The sequence below is a fragment of the Chiloscyllium plagiosum genome, unplaced genomic scaffold, assembly GCF_037043375.1.
Source record: "Chiloscyllium plagiosum isolate Xiang-an unplaced genomic scaffold, Cpla_swu_hap1 HiC_scaffold_4, whole genome shotgun sequence".
Taxonomy (NCBI): domain Eukaryota; kingdom Metazoa; phylum Chordata; class Chondrichthyes; order Orectolobiformes; family Hemiscylliidae; genus Chiloscyllium; species Chiloscyllium plagiosum.
In genome coordinates, this window is record NW_028270142.1 from 3,965,375 (window position 1) to 3,989,584 (window position 24,210).

Genomic DNA, 24,210 nt, shown 5'->3' on the forward strand with positions numbered 1-24,210 from the left:
GAAACCTGGTTGTCATGGACGATTTGGGTCGAAAGGCCGGTTTCTCTGTTGTATGACAATGACTCTGAAAAGCAGTCTATATGGACATCAGTAAGGCGTTCGACAAGGTTCCCCATGGGAGACTGGTTAGCAAGGTTAGATCTCATGGAATACAGGGAGAACTAGCCATTTGGATACAGAACTGGTTCAAAGGTAGAAGACAGAGGGTGGTGGTGGAGGGCTGTTTTTCAGACTGGAGGCCTGTGACCAGTGGAGTGCCACAAGGATTGGTGCTGGGTCCATTACTTTTTGTCATTTATATAAATGATTTGGATGTGAGCATAAGAGGTATAGTAAGCAAGTTTGCAGATGACACCAAAATTGGAGTTCTAGTGGACAGCGAAGAGGGTTACCTCAGATTACAACAGGATCTTGACCAAATGGGCCAATGGGCTGAGAAGTGGCCGATGGAGTTTAATTTAGATAAATGCGAGGTGTTGCATTTTAGGAAAACAAATCTTAGCAGGACTTATACACTTCATGGTAAGGTCCTCGGGAGTCACAGGTAGATAGGCATTTAGTAGGCTTTCCTTCATTCGTCAGAGTATTGAGTACAGGAGTTGGGAGATTTACAAGGATGTAGCCAGGGTTGGAGGATTTGAGCTATAGAGAGAGGTTGAATAGGCTGGGGCTATTTTCCCTGTGAGCAGTTAGTAAGTTTGTAGATGACACCAAAATTGGAGGTGTAGTGGGACAGCGAAGGTGGTTACCTCAGATTATGATGGGATCTTGACAGATGGGCCAATGGACTGAGGAGTGGTAGATGGAGTTTAATTTAGATAAATGTGAGATGCTGCATTTTGGGAAAGGCAAACCTTAGCAGGACGTATACACTTAATGGTAAGGTCCTAGGGAGTGTTGCTGAACAAAGAGACCTTGGAGTACGGGTTCATAACTCCTTGAAAGTAGAGTCACAGATAGATAGGATAGTGAAGGCAGCATTTGGTATACTTTCCTTAACAGATCTAAGTATAGGAGTTGGGAGGTTATGTTACAGCTGTACAGGACATTGGTTAGGCCATTTTTGGAATTTTGCATGCAATTCTGGTCTCCATCCTACCGGAAGGATGTTGTGAAACTTGAAAAGGTTCAGAGAAGATTTACAAAAATGTTGCCAGGGTTGGAGGGTTTGATCTGTAGGGAGAAGCTGAACAGGCTGAGGCTGTTTTCTCTGCAGCGTCACAGGCTGAGGGGTGACCTTATAAAGGTTTATAAAATAGTGAGGGGCATGGATAGGATAAATAGACAAGGTCTTTTCCCTTGGGTGGGGGAATCCAGAACTAGAGGGCATTGGATTAGGGTGAGACAGGAAAGGTATAAAAGGGCAAAGGTATAAAAGGGACATAAGGTTCAAACTTTTCACGCAGAGATAGTGTGTGTATGGAATGAGCTGCCAGAGGAAGTGGTAGAGGCTGGTACAATTACAGCATTTAAAAGGCATCTGGAACGTTATATGAATAGGAAGGGTTTGAGAGAGATATAAGCCAAGTGCAGGCAAATGGGACTGGATTAGGTTAAGATACCTGGTTGGCATGGACGAATTGGACCGAGCTGTACATGTCTCTGACTCAATGACATAGCATAAAAGCAACAGATTTACAATGCCACAATAGCTTGTAGTTCAAAATGCGATAATACGCTCGAGAAAGTTGGACTAATATATGTAAATAGTTTCAATGCTGAAGAGTCCGTCATGCATACAGTCATTACCTACAAAAGCAAGAACTGCCAGGAGAATCAGGCTACATGCAGGAAAACAATATTAGTGGAACCTAAGATCCGAATCCATGTATGGTATGGAGATAATAGAGGAGCAATAAGTGGATCTTTGAAGGTTAGAAAGAGTTCATCAGTTCAAGTCAGTCATGTGGTAGTTACTCTTTACACAGCCATTTGGAGAAAATAAATTATAAAAAACTACTCCAGGTTTGGGCATGATGTCAACTTCTGAAGCTTGACAAGTAAATTTCGAGAATCGGCTGCATGTGCAGCTCAGCATGGAGATGTGTAAAAGATCAATGCAACAGTTGTACAGTAGACACAAACAGAAGTAGGCCATTTAGCCCATCGTGTCTTCTCTAGCAGTCAACGGAGTTATGGCTGAACTGATAGCCCTGAAGTCCATTTTTCTCCCTTTGCTCTGTACTCCTTGTTTCCCTCAGTTAAATATCCATCTATCTGAGCTTTGAATATTCTTCATGACCCAGCCCCTAAAACTCCTTGCAGTACAGTATTCCACAGATTCACTCCTCTCTGGGAGAAGAAATCCCTCCATATCACAGTCCAAATGGGTGACTCCTCATTGAGGTTCTCCAGCTCAAGGGGTAACCACCTCTCCACATCTATCCTACAACTCTTGTACAGTTCAATAGGGACACCTCTCAATCTTCTCATCTCCGAGGGAGATGGAAACATGGAATGTGCTGCCTGAGGGTGGAGGAGGCAGGTGTTCTCGCAACTTTTAAGCAGTATCTGCTTGGGCACTTAAAATGCCAGGACATAGCTGGCAAAGACCAAGTGCAGCTAAATGGGATGAGTGCAGTTTGGTGTTTATTCTTGTCATTGACATGATGGGCTGAAGGGCCTGTTTCCACACTGAGTCTATAAGGAGGTCCATTAAAATAATTATTACCATTCTCTCACCTTATTGAAAAACAGAAGCATGTTATGCAGAATATACTTCACTCGTGACTGAGCAAGTCAGTTATCTTTCACATGATAAACTAAGCAAAACAGTGTAAAGACTTACTCTGGATTTATGAAATTTAGCATGTCTGCCCTCTACCACATGGACCTGGAAGTTTTCAAAAGCATTTGATATACTAAGTGAATGTATCTATACAGTGTGCTTTGTCTTCAATATTTCTGGAAAAATAATGTTGTGACTATTTCCCTTTATTTCACAGTACTCTACATTTTCTCCTATTCCAGATGTGGTATTTAAGACATGTTTTAGGACTGAACTTCGCTTCTTATGCCTTGTTGTAGGTCTTTTTTCACATCTTATGCTCTTACAGGTGAGTTTATAGATCCATGGATATGCCAATTTTTAGATCAATTTTTTCACTCTAACACTTGTACATTATGTTTCTTTCTTAGACAATAGATAGATAATAGGTGCAGGAGTATGTCATTCTGCCCTTCGAGCCTGCACCACCATTCAATATGATCATGGCTGATCATCCTTAATCAGTATCCTGTTCCTGCCTTATCTCCATAATCCTTGATTCCACTATCCTTGAGAGCTCTATCCAACTCTTTCTTAAACAAATCCAGAGACTGGGCCTCCACTGCCCTCTGGGGCAGAGCATTCCACACAGCCACCACTCTCTGGGTGAAGAAGTTTCTCCTCATCTCTGTCCTAAATGGTCTACCCCGTATTTTTAAGCTGTGTCCTCAGGTTCGGCACTTACCCATCAGCGGAAACATGTTTCCTGCCTCCAGAGTGTCCAATCCTTTAATAATCTTATATGTCTCAATCAGATCCCCTCTCAGTCTTCTCAACTCAAGGGTATACAAGCCCAGTCGCTCCAGTCTTTCAGTGTAAGGTAATCCCACCATTCCAGGAATTGACCTCGTGAACCTACCTCCCTCAATAGCCAGAATGTCTTTCCTCAAATTTGGAGACCAGAACTGCACACAGTACTCCAGGTGTGGTCTCACCAGGGCCCTGTATAGCTGCAGAAGAACCTCTTTGCTTCTTGATTTTAAATTTCCTTATTCATCCATTTTATGAGTTAACTCCCAATTTGCACATTTTTTTTCTTGATGTTGTAGTCTTGTTTTCGAAACATTATGGTTTTAATACCTTTCCCGTCAAAAATAGATTTTTAGCAGCAATTAATTTCTTAGTCAAACTATGGAGACAACCCTTTGCCCTTGCTATATTCCACAACAACAAATTGCAATCAAGTCTCAGCTTATGTCTATGCCTATCCTACCCTTATTACTGTAGATTGTAAGGAAAAGTAAATGTTACTTTGCTATTAAATTTCCCTGTATCTTCAGATGGCAGCAATTTGCCAATGACTTCTGCCTCCTTCAGTTATCCTGCTCGTGGCCAGTTCCTCAGTATTTGGGGAACATCTGTTATTTTCAATAACGGCAGTTTTCAGTTGTGAAAGGGGTCCGTTCCTAAGTCCATTTGCAAGTTAATTTGTACGCAGGCCAGAACACAATTCAGGATGTTATAAAGCAGCCGTTCCCAAGTACAGGAAACGTTCTTATGTCAGATTAGTAAAATTACACCCGAGTGGAATGGTGTCAGGAAGTCGGAGATCCGTAAATCAGGGACCCCCAGTACTTAATCGCTGGGTATTATTTTAAATGAAAGGCAGTTAACACGTTCCATCGTGTTTTTAAAAAAATCAATGCTACTGAAGATTAACCACACTTCCCTACCATAAGAAACACTTGTGGCATAGTGGTAATATTTCGACCTCTGAGCCGAGAAGTCTGGTTGAAATCCTACCTGCTCCAATACATCTTTGAGCAGGTTGCTTAAAAATATCTACACTTTGCTCATCACCGGACAGTATAAGTAACTGACTTAACTGGATACCCTGGACTGACAATTAAATTAACTGATTTTAATTTAACTCTCATGCAGTGAAGTTGCTAGCAATTCACTAACAATTTGTAAAAGCTTCTAATCATCAGGAAAACACAACAAAATCATTCATTGCAACACTATTAACGATAAGATACAACCTAGACATTTCTCATCATTTCTTTGTCACTGCAGCAAAATCCTAGTATTTCCAAGAAACATGATTGTGGGATGGCAGAGCTATGGGAGAAAACCAATCAGCGCAATCAATACAGCCTTGCCACAGTGTCATCACTTCCCAAGGTATCTTGCTTTAAAATGAATGCCCTCTTTTCCAAGGTGTGATATATATCATCTATCAGCTCGTGTTAGCAGACAGGCAGGATTAACAGAGGCAGAGGGGTATGGCACAATAAAATGCATCCTGGTACCTTCCCAAATCTAAATTCTTGTATGAATCTAGACAGTGCACTATTAATAACATAGCTGCCAAATTACCCAGGAACCTTAACCCAAGATTCTAGAAGGATACAGTGGGAACCAGCGTTCTTTTCCCCCATCTAGTCCAGTACTCAGATGAATACTAATCATCCTACTACTGACCCAGTTAAGATCAATCAACTCAACACAAATGATACATTGGGGCATTTCTGATCTATGTGACTCACAAACTGAACTGATATTACCAGTGTCTCTTTAAACTAATATAAAGGCAACTCTCAAAAATTATTTCCAGTACATATGTAAACATAAGAAAAAAATTCCTCAGAACTGGATGTGCTTCAGAAACAATGGACCGAATTGTCCTGTGGACACGGTGGCAAAATCTGAAACAGGATGGCTTGCAAAATAAGGCGATGTTCAATAACCTCAACACCTTCCCACTTCAGAGTCCTACAGCATGAAAACAGACCCTTTGGTCCAACTGGTCCAGGCTGGCCATAACCCCAAACTAAACTCGTCCCACTTGCCCGTGTTTCTTCCAAACATTTCTTATTCATGTACTTATCCAAATGTCTTTTAAATGTTGTAACTGACCCTGCATCCAGCACTTCCTGTGGAGGTAAATTCCACACATTAACCACCCTTTGTGTAAAAGATTTGCCCTTCGTGACTTTATTAAATCTCTCTCTTTTCACCTTAAAAATATGCCCCCAGACTTGAAATCCCTCACCCTAGGGAAAACACACTTGCCTGTCACCTTATGTATACCCCTCATCATTTCCAAGAAAGAGGAGTGTAAGCTCTCTCCAGCTGGTTTCCACCAGCAGGGTTGCCTCCTGTTTTGTTCTGAAATTGACAGTTATCTAAGAGCAGCTTCCAGTCAATGGGAGCAAGCAGTCACTGATGCTTCCTTTGACAATGAGCAGACACAAAGTGGAGGTGGGCATCACTGAAACCTCTTAATACCCCTCCCTTTGCAGCCGCAACGTTAATCAGACCACTGCAGCAGTTTGAGACCATCCTAATGGGAAGCTCACACTGACCGTGGGGGTACCCAGGCTATGCACCCATAGTTTGGGGGGTGGGAGATACTCACACCACAGTGAGAAAGGGGGCGGTGCTCGGACCCTGTGCCAACAGTGGCAAGAGGGTGGATAGACCACTTGGACCTCATTCCCATAGCAGGGGTGGGGGTGGAGGGCCACTCAGACTCCAGTCCCACAGCGGGAGGGAGAAGCCAGGTGAGAATGCGGGGGGGGAGGCTTTAGGGCTCATACGCAGTGTGCTGCTGTCCAGTCTCCTGAACAGGGAGCAGACATAGCAAACGCTCACTGTGTCAATGCCATTGAACTGACTTGGGGGAGGTTTCAGCAATGCTGTTGGTCCCTTACACACAAGTATGTGTCTGCTCAGAAACAAACCCTGAGACAGAGGGGGGGGGGGCGTCAAGGCAGGCAGAGCAAGGAAAAAGGAAACTTCAGAAACTTCCAAGCCTCAGAGGAGAGGCATTGAATCAATTAATCAATTATCCAAACGAAAAAGTGTCTGCCCTTCTCCTTTGGATAATTGAGGTTCCTCTGTATTGAAAAAGACCTGGATTGTTTGTCAAGTCTCATCTTTGAGAATGACCATGTTGGTTTCAGTTCGCTCATATGTAAATTGCAGAAAAAGTTCTGGGATTTGCATAAGAACGAACTGAAACCAACCTGGTCATTCTAAAAGGTGAGAGACTTGACAAACAATCCAGGTCTTTTTCAATACATCATTTCAGTTGAATCACACTGTAAATTTTTGCGATAAATTCTATGCCTTAGGATCTTTTATTCCACAACCACCTGAAGGAGCAGCACTCCGAAAGCTAGTGCTTCCAAATAAACCTATTGGACTATAACCTGGTGTTGTGTGATTTTTAAACTTTGTACACCCCAGTCCAACACTGGTACCTCCAAATCATAAAAATATGAATTACAATTGCTGCATCATTTAACTGTTAAAGCATTTCATCAGGAAAACCTGTACAGACAAAATTTAGATAATGAAAAATAGAAATCCAAAAAAAAATTGAGATTGCGCTGTGGTAAAACACTGATGTTGAACTGAAGCATTTTGAATATTAAGGTTCTTATTTGGGAAGGTTTGAATTTGTTAATTGCAGCTGGGATACTAAGGGAGGGAAAGAAAAAAAAGTGAAATCAGGCTTCTCACTTGAATCTGTAGTCAGCCATTTGTGTTTTAAAGGAAGAGAAAACGTGGTGCATACACAAGTTGGTAGGCAATCAAATAACTGCAGTCAAATGACTTGTTATTATCTAAGCTCTCACACAAGAATGTAGACCGTATGAAAAATTGTTTTGCAACTCACCAGCCATTTCAGTATTAAGACGACATAATGCAAAACTTCAGGTTATTGAATATAGGTGTCTAGATTAGAATGGTGCTGGAAGAGCACAGCAGGTCAGGCAGCACCCGAGGAGCAGGAAAATCGACGCTTTGGGCAAAAGCCCTTCATCAGGAATGAGGGCAGGGAGCCTCCAGGGTGGAGAGATAAATGGGGGGGGGGGGTGGGGAGAAGGTCGCAAAGAGTACAATAGGTGAATGGGGGTGGGGATGGAGGTGATAGGTCAGAAAGGAGGGTGGAGCGGATAGGTGGGAAGGGAGATTGGCAGGTAGGACAGGTGAAAGTGAGGACTGCAGATGCTGGAGATCAGAGCTGAAAATGTGTTGCTGGAAAAGCGCAGGTCAGGCAGCATCCAAGGAGCAGGAGAAGCGATGTTTCGGGCATGAGCCCTTCTTCAGGAATGATTCCTGAAGAAGGGCTCATGCCCGAAACGTCGATTCTCCTGATCCTTGGATGCTGCCTGACCTGCTGCGCTTTTCCAGCAACACATTTTCAGCTCAGGTAGGACAGGTCATGGGGACAGTGCTGAGCTGGAAGGTTGGAACAGGGGTAAGGTGGGGAAGAGGGGAAATGAGGAAACTGGTGAAGTCCACATTGATGCCGTGGGGTTGAAGTGTTCCGAGGGGGAAGATGAGGTGTTCTTCCTCCAGGCGTCAGGTGGTGAGAAAGTTCCGATGGAGGCGGCCCAGGACCTGCATGTCCTTGGCAGAATGGGAGGGGGGAATTGAAATGTTGGGCCATGGGGCGGTGGGGTTGATTGGTGCGGGTGTCCCGGAGATGTTCCCAAAAGCGTTCTGCGAGAAGGCATCCGGTCTCCCCAATGTAGAGCAGACCGCATCGGGAGCAACAGATACAATAAATGACATTGGTGGATGTGCAGGTAAAACTTTGATGGATGTGGACGGCTGCTCTGGGGCCTTGGACAGAGGTGAGGGGGAGGTGTGGGCGATCAGGAGTTCACCATTCATCCTCTTGAACCGGTTTCATCTTCTCTCCTGCAAAATCCAATTCTTCAACCTGACAAAAGCCCCAGATTTCCAAGTCTACTGCTGTGATCAGTGCACCAAATTTAGCAGTGCAATCTGCTACAGAGTGTTGAAGAATATCACTGCAAACTTCGACACTAAAGGATTGGAGGCAACTTAGCAGCATCACGCAAGGGATTTGCAGCAAGACCGACTTCAAAATGGAACAATGGTGAGGGGTAAAACAAAATCTCAGCATGTTTAGACAGGTTGAATTCTTGCAGATGCTGGTGAAAGCCCCCTATTCTGTGGCATCAAAGGTACAGAGAGCAGCAATACAGCTTTATTTATTTCATTTCAGTGGTGTTCAGTATTGCAAGTAGAGGAACCTCGATTATCCGGCAAGATCGCAAGGTCCTTATGCTTGGCTAAACTGTGTTATCCGTCACTCGATTAACCGAATGAAATATTCCCCACCTGTCACATTCGGATAATCGAGGTTCCTCTGTAATAACACCCACTGTAGCAATAATTAAGACCACTTTGCTTATTTCAAACTGTAAAGATCTTACACAGTCACACAGCCTTCAAAATTTACACAAAAAGGACAGACAACTACACAACTGTGTAGTCTTCCATATTTAGCAGTACTATGTTTATATTGCTCAAAACTCTTTAATCTGGCCACTATGTTACACAGGGCATACACTTGTAAACTTACATTTCAAATAAAAAAGTGCTTACGTGAGCAGCAAGTAGATATGCTTCAGATATCCAAGTATTTGCAAATTATTGACACCACTCACCCAGGAAGCATTTATAAACAAGATTTAACAAAAAATTAACTACAGGGCATAACAGAGTGTGTTAAAAAGAGGAGATTGAGGTTTGACTGAAATCTTGATGATAAAGGAGGAATGGGACAGTGTATTGGGTTTAGGAAGAAATTCCAGAGTATAGGCCATACATGAATGAACAAATAGCAGTCAATGATGTAATAAAGAGAAAGTAGGGATTACGCACAAGGCTGGTATAAAAGGGGGAGAGGCAGTGGGACAGTGGTAATATCACTGGACTAGCAATCCAAAACCCCAGGCAAATGTTTTGGGGACATGACTGGAATCCTAATGTGATGGATGAAATCTGAATTCAATACTGCCTGGAATTCAAAGACATGTAACCACTGGAAAGACCCAATACAAATATCCTTTAGAGAAGATTTGCTAACCTTACCTGATCTGGTCTATAAAGGTCTAATCAGCAAAGTGGTTGACCTTTGACTGTCCTCTGGACAATTGGGGTGGGCAACAAATGTTCAACCAGGAACACCCACATCACATGAATTAATAATAAAAAAGGAGGAAAATTAAGAGCTGCAGAAGAGAGAGAAAAATCAAATAAAGAGGAAGAGAAATGGAATTGAGGAGTAAAGGTCTTCAGATATTTCTACATAAGGTGAGAATTCTAAACCCAAAGGTCTAGAAACCTGGGTGCCAACCTCGCGATGACTTGAAATACTCAGAACTGAACTCTACATTGGATTTGATGCAAACCAAACTCTAAACGGATAGTTGAACTGAAAATAAAGGTAAAAGATTGGAAAGCATCCAGGAGGGCAGCAAAGCAATTATGTTAGGATAAGCGTTTCAGTAACTAATGAGCTGAGAAAGTGGTTAAGAAGAAAGATGTTCCAGGAGATGAGAGCAGTCATTTGTAATGGAGTTGATAAAAGCCAGAAGCTCACTGCACATTGAACAGGACATAGATTTGTTTTAACCTGAAGCAATGACTGAGGACAGAGAAGAAAGTAGCATTGAAGATTGTGGAGATTGCGACAGAATTTTTAAAAAAGGAGGATTGCTTCAGTTCTTCCGAAGTTAAACTGAGATCATTTGTGCTCTTTTAAAATTGGATGCTGGGATAAGCAGTCTGACAACACAAGGAAAGTGGAAGAATGGAGACAAATGAGACAGATGTAAATTGTACAGTTGTGAGCTCCAGACGCTAAAGGCAGAGCATGTAGATGCTCGAGAGGAAAAAAAACCAATGGTGCATCATCGCGACACTGCAAGGTGGGACAAGCAGCCACTGGAAAGTTGTTTGCACTATGATTGGAAAGTCAATAGCAGCAAGAAGATATGACAGTGCCACTAGTTCATAACAAGAGAGAGATGTTGGAGGAGGACACAGTCTTACAGCATGGAAACATTACAGCATGATCCAAATCATCAGTGCTGACTAGACAACCCAACCTGAAGTAGTCCCATTTGCCAGCATTTGGCCCTTATCCCTCTAAATCCTCCCTATTCATATACCCATTTAGGTGCCTTTTAAGTATTAGAGTCATAGAGATGTACAGCATGGAAACAGACCCTTCGGTCTAACCCGTCCATGCCGACCAGATATCCCAACCCAATCTAGTCCCACCTGCCAGCACCCGGCCCATATCCCTCCAAACTCTTCCTATTCATATACCCATCCAGATGCCTCTTAAATGTTGCAATTGTACCAGCCTCCACCACTTCCTCTGGCAGCTCATTCCATACATTGTAAAATTAGGGTGGTCAACCTGCAAACATTGCAGAAAAATGGGGGAGAACTAAGGCAAAATACACTGTAGTCAGCCACTAAAAAACGTTTCTGTTCCAATGGAACTGTTACACGTTTTACTGTGACTGGTTTTCCTTCTAAAAGGTATAAATAATTTCCCATAATACTGAATAGAAAATGCAAAAAGCCACTCAAAAGTATTTCCACACAACAATCTATTGGCATTTTTACAAATGCATTAAATTAGGTGTATGTTAGATGGGGGTGGGGGGAAGCAGTGGGTCAAGGTGTGAAGTGGTTTAGTGGTTGGAATGGATTTGGTGAGGGGGTCATTGAAAAACAGTTGGCTTGGGTCAGAGTTGAGGAGCTGTGCTTGATATTGCTGATTAAACTCTGCAATATTCCTGGTCATCTAAGTATAAATGCCACACATTTAGCTGAAGTCCCAAAATTGAGCTTATTGTTGTAAGCATTCAAAGGGTCAGAAGCAGCCCATTCAATAGTTCCACAATTTTCCTTACACTCACCACGCAATTTTACACATCAGCCATAAAACAGGCATCAGTTATTTATTAATTTGCAGTGCCATCTAGTGTGAAATGCTTTCCACTTCAGATCATCCATCACTGACTAAACTCCCATTTCAATTAAGTTATTCACCACAAACCATGCTTGCAAAAGGGAGACATAGATTGTATCAACGACTCATAACCTACATCTGTTTTAAATCTCACAAGTATTGTGAAAATGGCAATTAGGAAATACAAATTTTCCTGTTTAGATTAAGGCAGTCCACTTAATGTTACATGTACCAACAGAAACTGAAACAGGGGCAAACCTATTTCGGCCCAAGCTTTCCTCCATGTGAGCAAGGAGCTCTATGATGACAAAGATACTATGAGCAGTCAACACGTTTCAGTGCAACCTGGTCAATCCAGAGTTAATTCTGAGTAGAGCTTTCAAATTGATGCTCCAATATTTGATCTTTACCAATCAAGTAGTACTGAACTGCCTCACTCAACCAGATCAAATCAAATTGAAACAACACAATATAAAGACCTAACTCTGGCACCTTCATGATATCTGAAATGTATATTTTCAATGTCCTAAACAACTGTTGCTAAATGATTGTTAGCATAAGCAGTTAAACACAAGATGGCGCTTACCTTTGTTTTCCTTCTTTAATTCAGAGTCAGATGTTTTGTCTGGAAGATTACAATAAATTTTGTTGGTTAAGGAAATTCAACAGTTTAGTGCTCATGCAGATTATTGTATAATGTTCTGGATGTAGGTTTGCTCGCTGAGCTGGACAGTTCATTTTCAGACGTTTCTTCACCATACTAGGTAACATCTTCAGTGAGTCTCTGAATGAAGCATTGGTGGTGTAGCCCACTTTCTATTTATATTTTTGAGTTTCCTTAGATTGGTGATGTCATTTCCTGTGATGCCATTTCCTATTCTTTTTCTCAGGTGGTGTAAATGGGATCCAAGTCAATGTGTTTGTTGATAGAGTTCCAGTTGGAATGCCATGCTTCTAGGAACTCTTGTGCATCTCTCTGTTTGGCTTGTCCGAGGATGGATGTGTTGTCCCCGAAGTGGTGTCCTTCCTCATCCGTATGGAAGGATACTAGTTGAGTCATGATAGAAAATGATGTCACCACAGGAAATGACATCATCAACCCAAAGAAACAAAAATAGAAAGCTGACTACACCACCAGTGCTTCATTCCGAGGCTCACTGAAGATGGCACCTCGTATGATAATGAAATGTCTGAAAATGAACCTTCCAGCTCAGCGAGCAAACCTACATCCAGAACCACAACTTGAGCTACAAATCTTTCCAAAACTCGCTATTGTATAATGTTTTTGAAATGCAAAAAATTGGAATTTTAGGCCCAAAAGATACTGACATTTGACAGACAAGTCATAACCATACATTTAGGGTAAGGAGTGAAGTGCAACTAATTATATTGAGGTTTTAAAGCAAATTAGCTTTTTTTTTAAAAAAAGAACACTGGCACCTCTCACACAATTATGACTTCTGATAACATTCTAAAATCTACTTAGCACACAGACAAGGGCAATTTACTCTGGAATATGGAGTATAAATATATGGCAGATTCCTTTCATTTCCCTCTGCAAGCAAAACAGTAGCAGTGATGTAGAGGTGGAAGGAGAATGATTCCAGTTGCTGAGCACAACACTGGTAATGCTTGAACTGAAAGCTTCATGGTTACAAAGATTAGGAAATAGAAAGCATTTAGTTACACAAACATTTAAAAGCTGGTCAGCTCAACGAGTGTTTTATTTTAAACCTGATAAAGGAATAGACTTGGTGAAATGTGTATAATCATCAGGACTGATCAGCAAACATCATGTGATATCATTAGAGTCATAGAGATGTACAGCACAGAAACAGACCCTTCACTTGGGGACTCTGCAGCCTCAGGACTCATTATTGAGTGTAATCATTTTAGAAGCTAAATACCTCCCCTACCCCAAACCACATCATGAGGAGGGATATTTTCAACACAGCCAACACATTTTCACCTACTCATTGTCCCTATTATCAGCTTTTCACCTTCTCTGGCTTAAAAATCAACAACCCTTTTGCCTGATTAAGTTGATTTCTCCCTGTGGGCTCCAGCTCCACCTCTTCGGTCATTCCTTTTCCCTGCGAATAAACCACCATCTACACAGACACACACACACCTCCCCTCAACCCATCACATAAATACCACCTTTCCCCAACTGTACCAGTTCTGAAGGAGGGTCACTGGACTTGAAATGTTAACTCTGCTTTCTTTCCACAGATGCTGTCAGAGCTGCTGAGATTCTCCCAGCAATTTGTTTTTGTTACAGATCATGTGAAAGCACTCCAGTTACTTTTTTTCAATTTAATTTTGACATATACCACTTACTTATTCAATGTGATGGTTCCTCCTGAAGTGTAAAATATGAAGTGAAAGCATTAAACACAACAAAACCATAGATGATAAATTTGAGTAAGCAGTTTAGGTTCTACAAGATTTTTTTTTACATGTAGGGTTGTAGTGGGGTGGGGCTGAGCTTACATTTTACTGGATTGAAAATATTCTTTAGAAATACTAAAATAGCTATTCCTCTGTTTAATAGTCAATGAACATGACTGCATTCACTACATTTACACAGAAAAAAAACAAAGACTCACATAGGTAATTCGTGGAAGTTTTATTGCTGACAAATGACATATCCAAAGTCACATTGTCATTGTTACAGTAAACAGGTTTCCACCTACACTTTATGCAATAGAATAAAATTACATCAAATCCAAATGCAAAATATTCCTTTATGTCAGCATGGCTTTTGACAAGTTGAGAACTACCAGCTTAAAGTCAGTTAATACACATGTAAACTTTTGACTGTCAAGTCAGCTGTACAAGATCCTTGACCAGAATGAAAACACAAAAGGCTATTCAAATCCTTTTCAAACATGGCAGATTAGCAACTTCTCCCAATTTGGAGCTAACACATCTCTAATTATCTCACTCCTCCAAACTTTATGGCTTTTTAAACTTAATTAATTGTCTTCAATAAAAATAGACGTAGCATTAATTTTGTCCGTTTTCATAAGGCTATTTACAAGGCAAATATGTAGGTACCAACATCAGTTGAAAGGTTTTATTGTTAATTCTGACCAAAAACTATCACATTTATAATGGGAAACTTAGTTTGGCTCTGAAAAATAGTTCTTACTGAAAATAGCGTTAGTTAAAATCTCCCTGCCATTTGTAACCACCACATATAAAGCACCAGTGCTAATCTGAGTATATGCTCTTCACAATTTTGTAAGGTTCACTTAGCTTTTCACACAATAGGTATAGGTAGCACTCAGGCTGAATTTACACTCAATTATTTTTTTAAAAATTTAAATTCTTTCTCCCCCAAAAAATAACATTAACAATGTTTACATCTGCACCATCCTTTGGCTAAACAGTTACATTTTGTTCAATAGATTTACTGCATCTACTCAATACAGTCTACTCGGATACTGATTTATTAAAAATAATCCATTTAGACATTGTTAAGTCTTTCATTTCAGTGTATATATTAAGCTTTGTGTAAGGTAACGCATCAGTTTTGAGAGCAGACTTTGTATGAGAACATAGACTGATAACACTTCTATTGAATATCTACCACCTCAGTCATTAGTGTTATGTGATTAGGTTTTTTTTTTATAAGAACCTTTGCACTGCATCTGACAGAATTCATAAAAGCACACTGGATCTAAAATTCTTATTTTTCTTAAAAATACACACACATGTAACTTTTTTAAAAATGTACTAATGGAAAGATATTCCACATTATCTTTTAGGGTGTTTCATCACATTATCTTCAACCCCAGAGGTCACACACTAATTGACAGACTGCTTTAAAACCAAAAGCAAAACTTAAAGAAATAACTAATAGTGGAATGTAGAGTGGCCTGGTCCAAATGTTTTGAAGTCTTTGTGATGATTTAAAGATCTGTAAAACAATACAAATTTCTAATTAAAAGTCCAGGCAGACAATAGTGGAATTGACTGACAATTATAATTGATCTGCACCTTTAGATACTGTTTATTTTGTCATGAATTCTGCAAGATGCTCTGTGATTTTAAATTCTCAATGACTAAGTTGTCTTGGACTTATATTTACTTAATCCACCTGGAGGATCAGATAGAGTCGCTGACTGTAACGATCACCTTGCAGGTCACTGCTGTAAAATGGCACTTCATCAGGTACAGTTACGCATCATTTAAAGCAGAGGTTTTGTTTTCTTCGAATGGAAGGAATATAGTAAAGAAAGAATAGGCTCAGGTAAACAGCTATCACGCAAAGGACTTCACTACATTGTATCACATCTCCGACAGGTTATAATCAAGACCTCTTTACATTTACCTATAAAACTTGTGTCTGCAGAGATACTTGACATTGTACCAATCACTAAATTCAACTATAAGTAATCCTAACAAACCTCTTAACCAGCTTTTTGTCAAATTACCCAACAGTTACCAAACTTCCACCATTAAATGGCTACCCTTAAATTATTAATGCCAGAAGAACCTAGAATGGGCCTCACAGAAATACCTTAAAAACCAAAGTAGTGGAAAATGGGCCTAAAATGCTTCATATTTAAACAGAATTCAAACAGTCACATGGTTTAACATGTTTTAACATGTTTTAGAGCTAATAAAATCAGCTAATAAAGACAGGTTGCACATAAAAGTGCTAAACCGCTGTTGCTGAATGTTTCTTGCTACCTAATGTTATGGTGAAGAACTGCCTGATCAGAAAACAAAAGTATACAACAGAGAAAGGTGGAATGTTTTATTTGTAGAGGACAGTCAAACCTCAGTGAGACATTTGCTGCCATACTTGCTGCACACTCAATGTGTCTCCTTTGTCCAGAATTCGTGGCCCAAAATGAGGAAGTTGGCCCTTGGTTGGAGGAAGTGTCATGGGAGTGTTGACAAAAATTAACCAGCAAAAAAAAAAATTACCCGAACTGGGGAAGAAAAGGTGAAATAGTTAGGTTACTCAACTAAAATCCAAAAGCCTGGACTGTTGACCCAGAGACACACAAATCCTAATATAGCAACTGGGAAATATAGCTACAGATGAAAAAAAAGGTAATTTGCAATAGTCCACAAAAGACCATGTGCCTCCATCTCCATTAGACAGAGACAAACTGATTATAATGTGGTTCAAGGAGGACTACTGCACAAAATGGGATATTGTGAGCAAGTGCCACCAATGTATGTGGAGTGCACCTGTGCTAGTAGCTTCATTCAAACATACTAAAGCCATCTCGCCACCTGAGGTAACCAGCCCTCAAAAACAAGTAGCAGTGATGAAGGAACTTCATTACTTTGAGGATTTGTGTTTAATGGATTATGGTCAGTGGTTCATTTGAAAAGACTGAAAAGATACTTGGACCGGCAATCTTTCTTAAAAAGGGGGCCATTAAAGGGCATTGGGTGGATTTTTGGAAAGATGCTCCTAGGAGGTCACATGGCTTAAGTTAACAGCTTAGATGTATTGACGAGAATTGCTTAGCTTTCTCGCTGTCAGGAGTCAGTCCTTGTTTTGGATATTGTTTGGAATTCAGCTGGGTTTCAGTCTGCTGGGAGAGAGACAGAAGCTACCCAGCTAATCCTCTGCTTTTCTGAGAAAATCCTTTTGAGGGTCCAGTGCAATAACCAAAACACTGATCCAGCTGTTCTAAATATTTATACTATCACCCTTGCAACTGTGTGTTCTTTAACATAGATGCGAATCAGATAAAGTCTGTTTTACAATAAATCAATATTTTTGTTAATTATTAAAGTCTTGCTTATGATTTTTTTAAAAATTCTAGACCTAATATAGATGAAGTACGATTGGCCGTATCAGTAACTGGGTAAAGCATTTAGGCTTTGACCAGTGAAGTGGTAAGAACTGGCAAAGTGGCATTGCACTTTTCTAACCACGACTGTAGCATAAAACTGAGGGCTATTCCAGGATAACTTAAAATTAGACAAGTATTTTAAAATGGGCTAATAATTGAAAGGAAAGAGGAGAGGTTTTCTGTGCACTAGAGTAAAGCCTAATACCAAATGGCCCCTTTGATACAAGCAGGTTTGAGCAGCATCCTGGGCTGGATTACGATTTTTTAAAGGAATTGTCTAAGGCACACCTGTGAAGAATGGTGAAGTGTTTATAGTTAGACGTTAAAACAAAAGGCAGTGGCTTACCGCAGATGAAGAATGGATTCCAATTCATCAGAAAGTTGTGCCACTCAGAAATCAGAAGATATCAACACTAGCCTGTGAAGTTCCTAAACCCAAACATCCATTAGTTGGCATTTTTACTGGCCTGGAGTTCACAAAGACATGGTGCAGCTTTCTAAAACACGTCACATGCCAGATTATGGGAAAACTGTAATGTGCAATCAAACCGATACCTCATTCCATACCTGTTTTGGCAAACCATTAGTGGGATGTTGGTTAACTGTTTGGGACTTTGACCAAAAATAAGAGGACAATAGGACACTATCAGCACCTTTAATATGCATCTCCTTCACAACTAATGCACAATGGCAGCACTGTGTAGCATCCATAGCATGCACTGCAGTAACTTGCTAAGGTTCTTTTGATAGCCCTTTCCAAAACCACAATCTCTACCAGCTAGAAGCATGAGTGCAGCAAATGCATGGGAATACCATCACCTGCAAGTTCCCTTCCAGGCCACACACTATCCTGACTTGAATCTACATCATCACGTTGAAATCCTGGAACTCCCTTCTGAACAGCAATGCAAGTGCCCCTAAACCCATCTCCACCAGGATTATAATGATTCAGAGGCAGCTCAACGTCACATTGGGCAGGGCAATGAGGGTTAGTGCTAATGCTGATCCAGTTAGCAAAGTCCTTATCCATTGGAAAAATATTTTAAATATCTGTACTATTATAGAGATTGATACATCCCTCAAGAATAATTTCTGCCAAGCACTGTTGAGAAGCTAACCAAGCTCTTCACACAACTGACCGTGATCCAATCAGATTGAGGCTCCTATGTTATGTCTAAAATTTTTCAAGTACGTATGTTAGCAGTCTAGGTGTACATCAGTAATACTCTTGAACATACAGTTTACAATTACAAGAGGCATTACAACAGTACCATCTAACGCTCAAAGTGACAACCAGGACACACTGCCATGAAGACCCCACGAGTGGGACAAAGGAATGGACTTTGTTTGGTATTAGAGTCACATGGAAGGAATCTACCATTCCTTCCAACAGGAACCCTGTTGAACTGGATAATGGACATGATTTAAGAAACAAATCAAATAGAAGTTTTTGGGACAGAGGGATGAATCTTAAGTGGTGTCTCTGTTCCAGGAGCAGTTCACAAGAGTCAACAAGTGGCTCAGGTACACCCAAGAACTTTACAAACAACCATGAAAAAGTACACCAAAATCACATTTCAATCTGGGGATGATATATTAGTATAACTGCCTTAGAACGTGATCTGTGCAAAGCACAGTTCAACATTCCACAAAGAATAGCCAAAGGGAATGAAAAGCAAATTATTTGGTTGACATGACACATCATGAGAAAAAGAATTGTCTGGGTCACATCAATACGTTGAAGCAATACTAAGTGTGAGATACACAAGTACACATATATTAATGTCAGTGAAAGATAAGCCACACAGTTCAGGACAAGGTCCATATCTTGCACGCACTAAATTAGTGACCTCCCAGAAAATGACAGCATTTGAACTGTGGCGAGGAGAGCACTAGTCCACCTTTGAATCTTACGTTTGCAAAGCTGCAGCTTGGTCATTAAACTGTGCAATTATTACTTGTCACCACGTTAATATAGTTCCTCAAACTACTTATAGAGTCAAAGAGTTAGACAGCCCAGAAACAGACCCTTTCTTCCAATTTGTCCACGTTGATCAAGTTCCCCAAACTAAACTGGTCTCATTTGCTAATGTTTGGCCCATATCCCTCTATACATTTCCTATTTAGGTACCTGTCCAAATGCCTTTTAAATGTTGTAACTATACCCACTTCTACCACTTCCTCTGGCAGTTTATTCCACATAAACACCACCCTGTGTGTGAAGAAGTTGCCATTCAGTTCCCTTTTATATCTTTCTCCTTATCCATGCCCCTCATAATTTTATATACTTCTATAAGGTCACCCCTCAACCTCCTACGCTGCAGGGAAAACAACCCCAGACTTTCTAGCCTCTCCTTGTAACACAAACCCTCCATTCCTGGTAACATTCTGGTAACTCTCTTCTGAATTCTTTCCAGCTTAACAATATCCTTCTTATAACTGGGCAACCAGAACTGGACACAGTATTCTAGAAGAGATCTCACCCACACTCTGTACAACCTCAACATAACATCCCAACTGCTATACTCAAAAAGCAGGAGTAATATCTTGGCAATCAGGTATAGTTTGCTCTTATTTCCTTGTAATTCACATGATGTGGATAAAATTTATGTAAACGCCAATCTAGAGATAGAGGAAAGGAAGCTGATGAGCTTCCCAGAAGGATTTCAATGAATAGTTCAATTTGAATTTGAATAGATGGTTACAGAGAACAAAAATTTAAAAGTGAAATCATGTACCTGTATTTCTATCGGATTTATTCTAATAATTCAAAACGTGATCAGCACAGAAATAATTACAATAGGTTAGGAGACGCCGATTCCTATTTTCATATGCTTACAGATTTTGTTAAAAGGTATGTCACTGATATGTTGATGGATCCTGTCACACTGTATATAAATCTGAATTTTAAGTAAAATTCATTCAAATGAGTTTTTATACTGAAAAGATGCCTAAATTGCCTATTGCGCACATTTTTATACAAACCTTATTTATTACTCATTCTGCATTCAGCTTCCAAATAGCAAATAAGATTATTTCATGAATACGCACATTGCTGGCAAGGACAGCATGTGTTACCCATTCCTAACCGCTCGAGCTGCTGCCTTGAACCACAGCACTCCATCGGGTGCAGTGAACTGCTGGCAACAGCAATGCTGGATTTAATATCTTCACCTAGGAACAACAGCCCGAAACTGGGATGGTGTGCAGCTTGGAAGGCATCTTGTAAGTACTGGCTCCTCTGAATCTGCAACCACTGTTCTGTGTGCGGTAACGCTGATGTATTTATAAGCTGCCATGAAGTAGTTGCGGTGACTTGTGCAGTGCATCTTATAGATGCCATATACTGTTGCAACTGTGCATCGGAGCAGTAAGTAAGTTGAATATTGTTGAGGGGACAGACACATTACTAAAGGATTTGGTCTTGCACTCATTAACAGAAATTTAATAATGCCAAATTTCAGATGATCACAAATTAGACTGTGGAGAAAAGAATGGTCCACTACTTTTTGTCATTTATATAAATGATTTGGATGTGAGCATAAGAGGTATAGTTAGTAAGTTTGCAGTGACACCAAAATTGGAGGTGTAGTGGACAGCGAAGAAAGTTACCTCAGATCACAACAGGATCTGGACCAGATGGGCCAATGGGCTAAGTGGCAGATGGAGTTTAATTCAGATAAATGCGAGGTGATGCATTTTGGGAAAGCAAATCTTAGCAGGATTTATACACTTCATGGTAAGGTCCTAGGGTGTGTTGCTGAACAAAGAGACCTTGGAGTACAGGTTCATAACTCCTTGAAAGTGGAGTCGCAGGTAGATAGGATAGTGAAGGCGGCGTTTGGTATGCTTTCCTTTACTGGTCAGAGTATTGAGTACAGGTGTTGGGAGGTCATGTTGTGGCTGTACAGGATAATGGTTAGGCCACTTTGGAATACTGCGTGCAATTCTGATCATCTTCCTATCAGAAGGATGTTGTGAAACTTGAAAAGGTTCAGAAAAGATTTACAAGGATATTGCCAGGCTTGGAGGATTTGAGCTATAATAGGGAGAGGTTGAATAGGCTGGGACTGTTTTCCCTGGAGCGTCGGAGGCTGAGGGGTGACCTTATAGAGGTCGATAAAATCATGAGGGACATGGATAGGATAAACAGACAAAGTCTCTTCCCAGGGGTGGGAGCATCCAGATCTAGAGGGCACAGGTTTAGGGTGAGAGAGGAAAGATATAAAAGAGACCTAAGGGGCAACTTTTTCTCACAGAGCGTGGTATGTGTATGGAATGAGCTGCCAGAGGAAGTGGTGGAGGCTGGTACAACTGCAAAATTTAAAAGGCATCTGGATAGGCATATCAATAGGAAGGGTTTGGAGGGATATGGGCCGGGTGCTGACAGGTGGGACTAGATTGGGTTGGGATATCTATTCGGCATTGATGAGTTGGACTAAAGTGTCTGTTTCCGTGCTGCCCATCTCCATGACTATGATAGGGAAGTGATCAGCAAAGGTAAAGCAAATGGGAACTATAGGCTTTCCAAGCTTCTGAACAATTCAAGAAAATATAAAGTCTTAAAACATACTGATTTTGTTCGCAGAGAATTGGTATCTGTGCACGATATAGCAAGCATAAATGAGGCACATTATGAATGATCATTTTAACTGGCTGAGTGTAGCAAACAATGTACTCAAAAATGTACTTCAAACTCACATTTTGCTACTATGTTGAGTACAAGAGTTGTAAAGAAGTAAATTACATGTTTCTCTCATCAGTAGACCTAAGAAGATGAAAAATAAATAGAAAATTTCTCTTTCTACAAAATAGAAATAAAACAAAAGTTGGCTTGACAAAAGAACTGCATGCAGCTGAACACATAGTCCATTCCAACAGAGAATGGCGCTCTAATATGCTAGTCCATAGCGGCATCAACTTTTGGATATAGATCACAACTTGCTTTTCAAACACCATACACATTTACAAAAATGTATGTTGGCAAAAGTAAATCAGTGAGGTGCTTAAAGCACAATCAAAAATTTAAGAACCCACTAATCTTATGGGGAATTGAATTGAGGACATTATATTGCTATACTTAAAAACAACACTTAGTTCTCTCTCCTTGTCTAAAAGAAAAACCATATCGATGAGATTCAACATGCACATCCTAGAAATACTACCCAGTGTTTTGTGTTTCTTAAATACACCCTCATCCCGTGGGAGATAGGAAGCTCTATTAATGACTCCAGTTGAATTTCATCATATTAAAGATATTTAAATTCATGCTAAGAATAATGTTGGATGCTGCAGGTAAGTACCAAGAAGATAAACAGTGCTATTAATAAAAATCTGATAAAAGTTTTGTCATGGACAAGCAATTAAGAAAATCCAAGTGGGTGAAAATCAAGTTGTAAGTATTGCACATAATCAGTTTATATTACACATGGCGATTCTTAAGTTATAAAATGTCCATAACTTCACAGGTGTATCACAATGTAAAAATCAATTCTAAGCTACCTATATTGAATCATAGAATCCCTCCATGTGTGTGCAAGCAGGCTATCTGGCTCACTGAATCCACTGGACAGCAGCCCACCCTTTTCTTTTTAGCTTGTCAGGACTTGCTGCTCCTCAATCTCTCTTAATTAGATTAGATTACTTACAGTGTGGAAACAGGCCCTTCGGCCCAACAAGTCCACACCGACCCGCCGAAGCGTAACCCACCCATTCCCCTACCCCTCTACCTAACACGACGGGCAATTTAGCATGGCCAATTCACCTGACCTACACATCTTTGGACTGTGGGAGGAAACCGGAGCACCCGGAGGAAACCCATGCAGACACGGGGAGAATGTGCAAACTCCACAGTCAGTCGCCTGACTCGGGAATTGAACCCGGGTCTCCAGCGCTGTGAGGCAGCAATGCTAACCACTGTGCCACCGTGCCGCCATTACATTTACTAGCCCACACAAATCTGACATATTGGTTAAAAGCCACAGCTTACAGCAACTGATGAGGGAAACAGAATTTGGCTTTCTTCAGATTTGAGATGGTTTTATTGCAGAGAAAAGGCCAACTTCTTCCTCTCTAGAAGTCTGATGGCTTCTGACCAAAAATTCACACCCACAAGCTGCTAGGTTACCTGGAAGCCAATCATACTGCTGTTGGTGGACAGATGGTCTTGCTCATAGACAATGGTCAGCATCCCACAAACCAGTCAGCAACTAACTGCTGTCTGAATCTCCCACTTACTCATCTCTAGCTCTCCTTTACTACCCTCACCCCATGGTTTAAATAAACAGCTGTGTAAACAACTTTTACAAAGAGTGTCCTCAGGTATCCTGCACTTCAAACATGCAGTAATCCATTCCATAATTTTTTTTTTGAAAAAACAGAAATCCTTTCCCAATTCATTCCACAAACAAAAATATAGAAAAAAAGAATCATTTTTTACAAGTGTTGTTAGAATTGTACACAAAGGGAACTGGAAAGTATTCCATTCTATTCCTGACTTGTATCTTGTATGTAATGGAAAAGCAATGGGAAAACTGGTGGTGTGTTACCTATTGCAAAATTCCTGTCCACGACCTCTTCTTTCAATCACAGTATTTGTAAACATTTTTGAATCAACTTGTTTAGACTCCGAAGTAGGCAAGTCTTAAACCCGGACTTTCTGGTCCAGATGTATTGACCACTATGACAAAAAGAGAGACCACCACTGTATTCTTAAACTGGCTCAGTTCGATTTCTGGTCAATAGTAATGCTCAGGATGTTGGCAGTGAATGATTCGATGATGGTAAAGTCATTGGATGTCAAAGGTGGATGGCGAGATTCTCTCTTGCTGGAGACAGTCATTACATGTTGACTGTAT

The 24,210-nt window shown here is 40.6% G+C and overlaps 1 protein-coding gene across 6 annotated transcripts in view; it reads right to left on the reverse strand.

Moving 5' to 3' along the window:
• The window catches only part of unm_hu7910 (un-named hu7910), a 235,060-nt gene that overhangs the window by 59,334 nt on the left and 151,516 nt on the right, over positions 1-24,210 (reverse strand). For all 6 annotated transcript variants that reach the window (XM_087985915.1, XM_043689309.2, XM_087985917.1 and 3 more), the window contains one exon: positions 12,112-12,150. In XM_087985915.1, the coding sequence (XP_087842041.1) occupies positions 12,112-12,150 (39 nt within the window). The remainder of the gene's footprint in view (positions 1-12,111; positions 12,151-24,210) is intronic.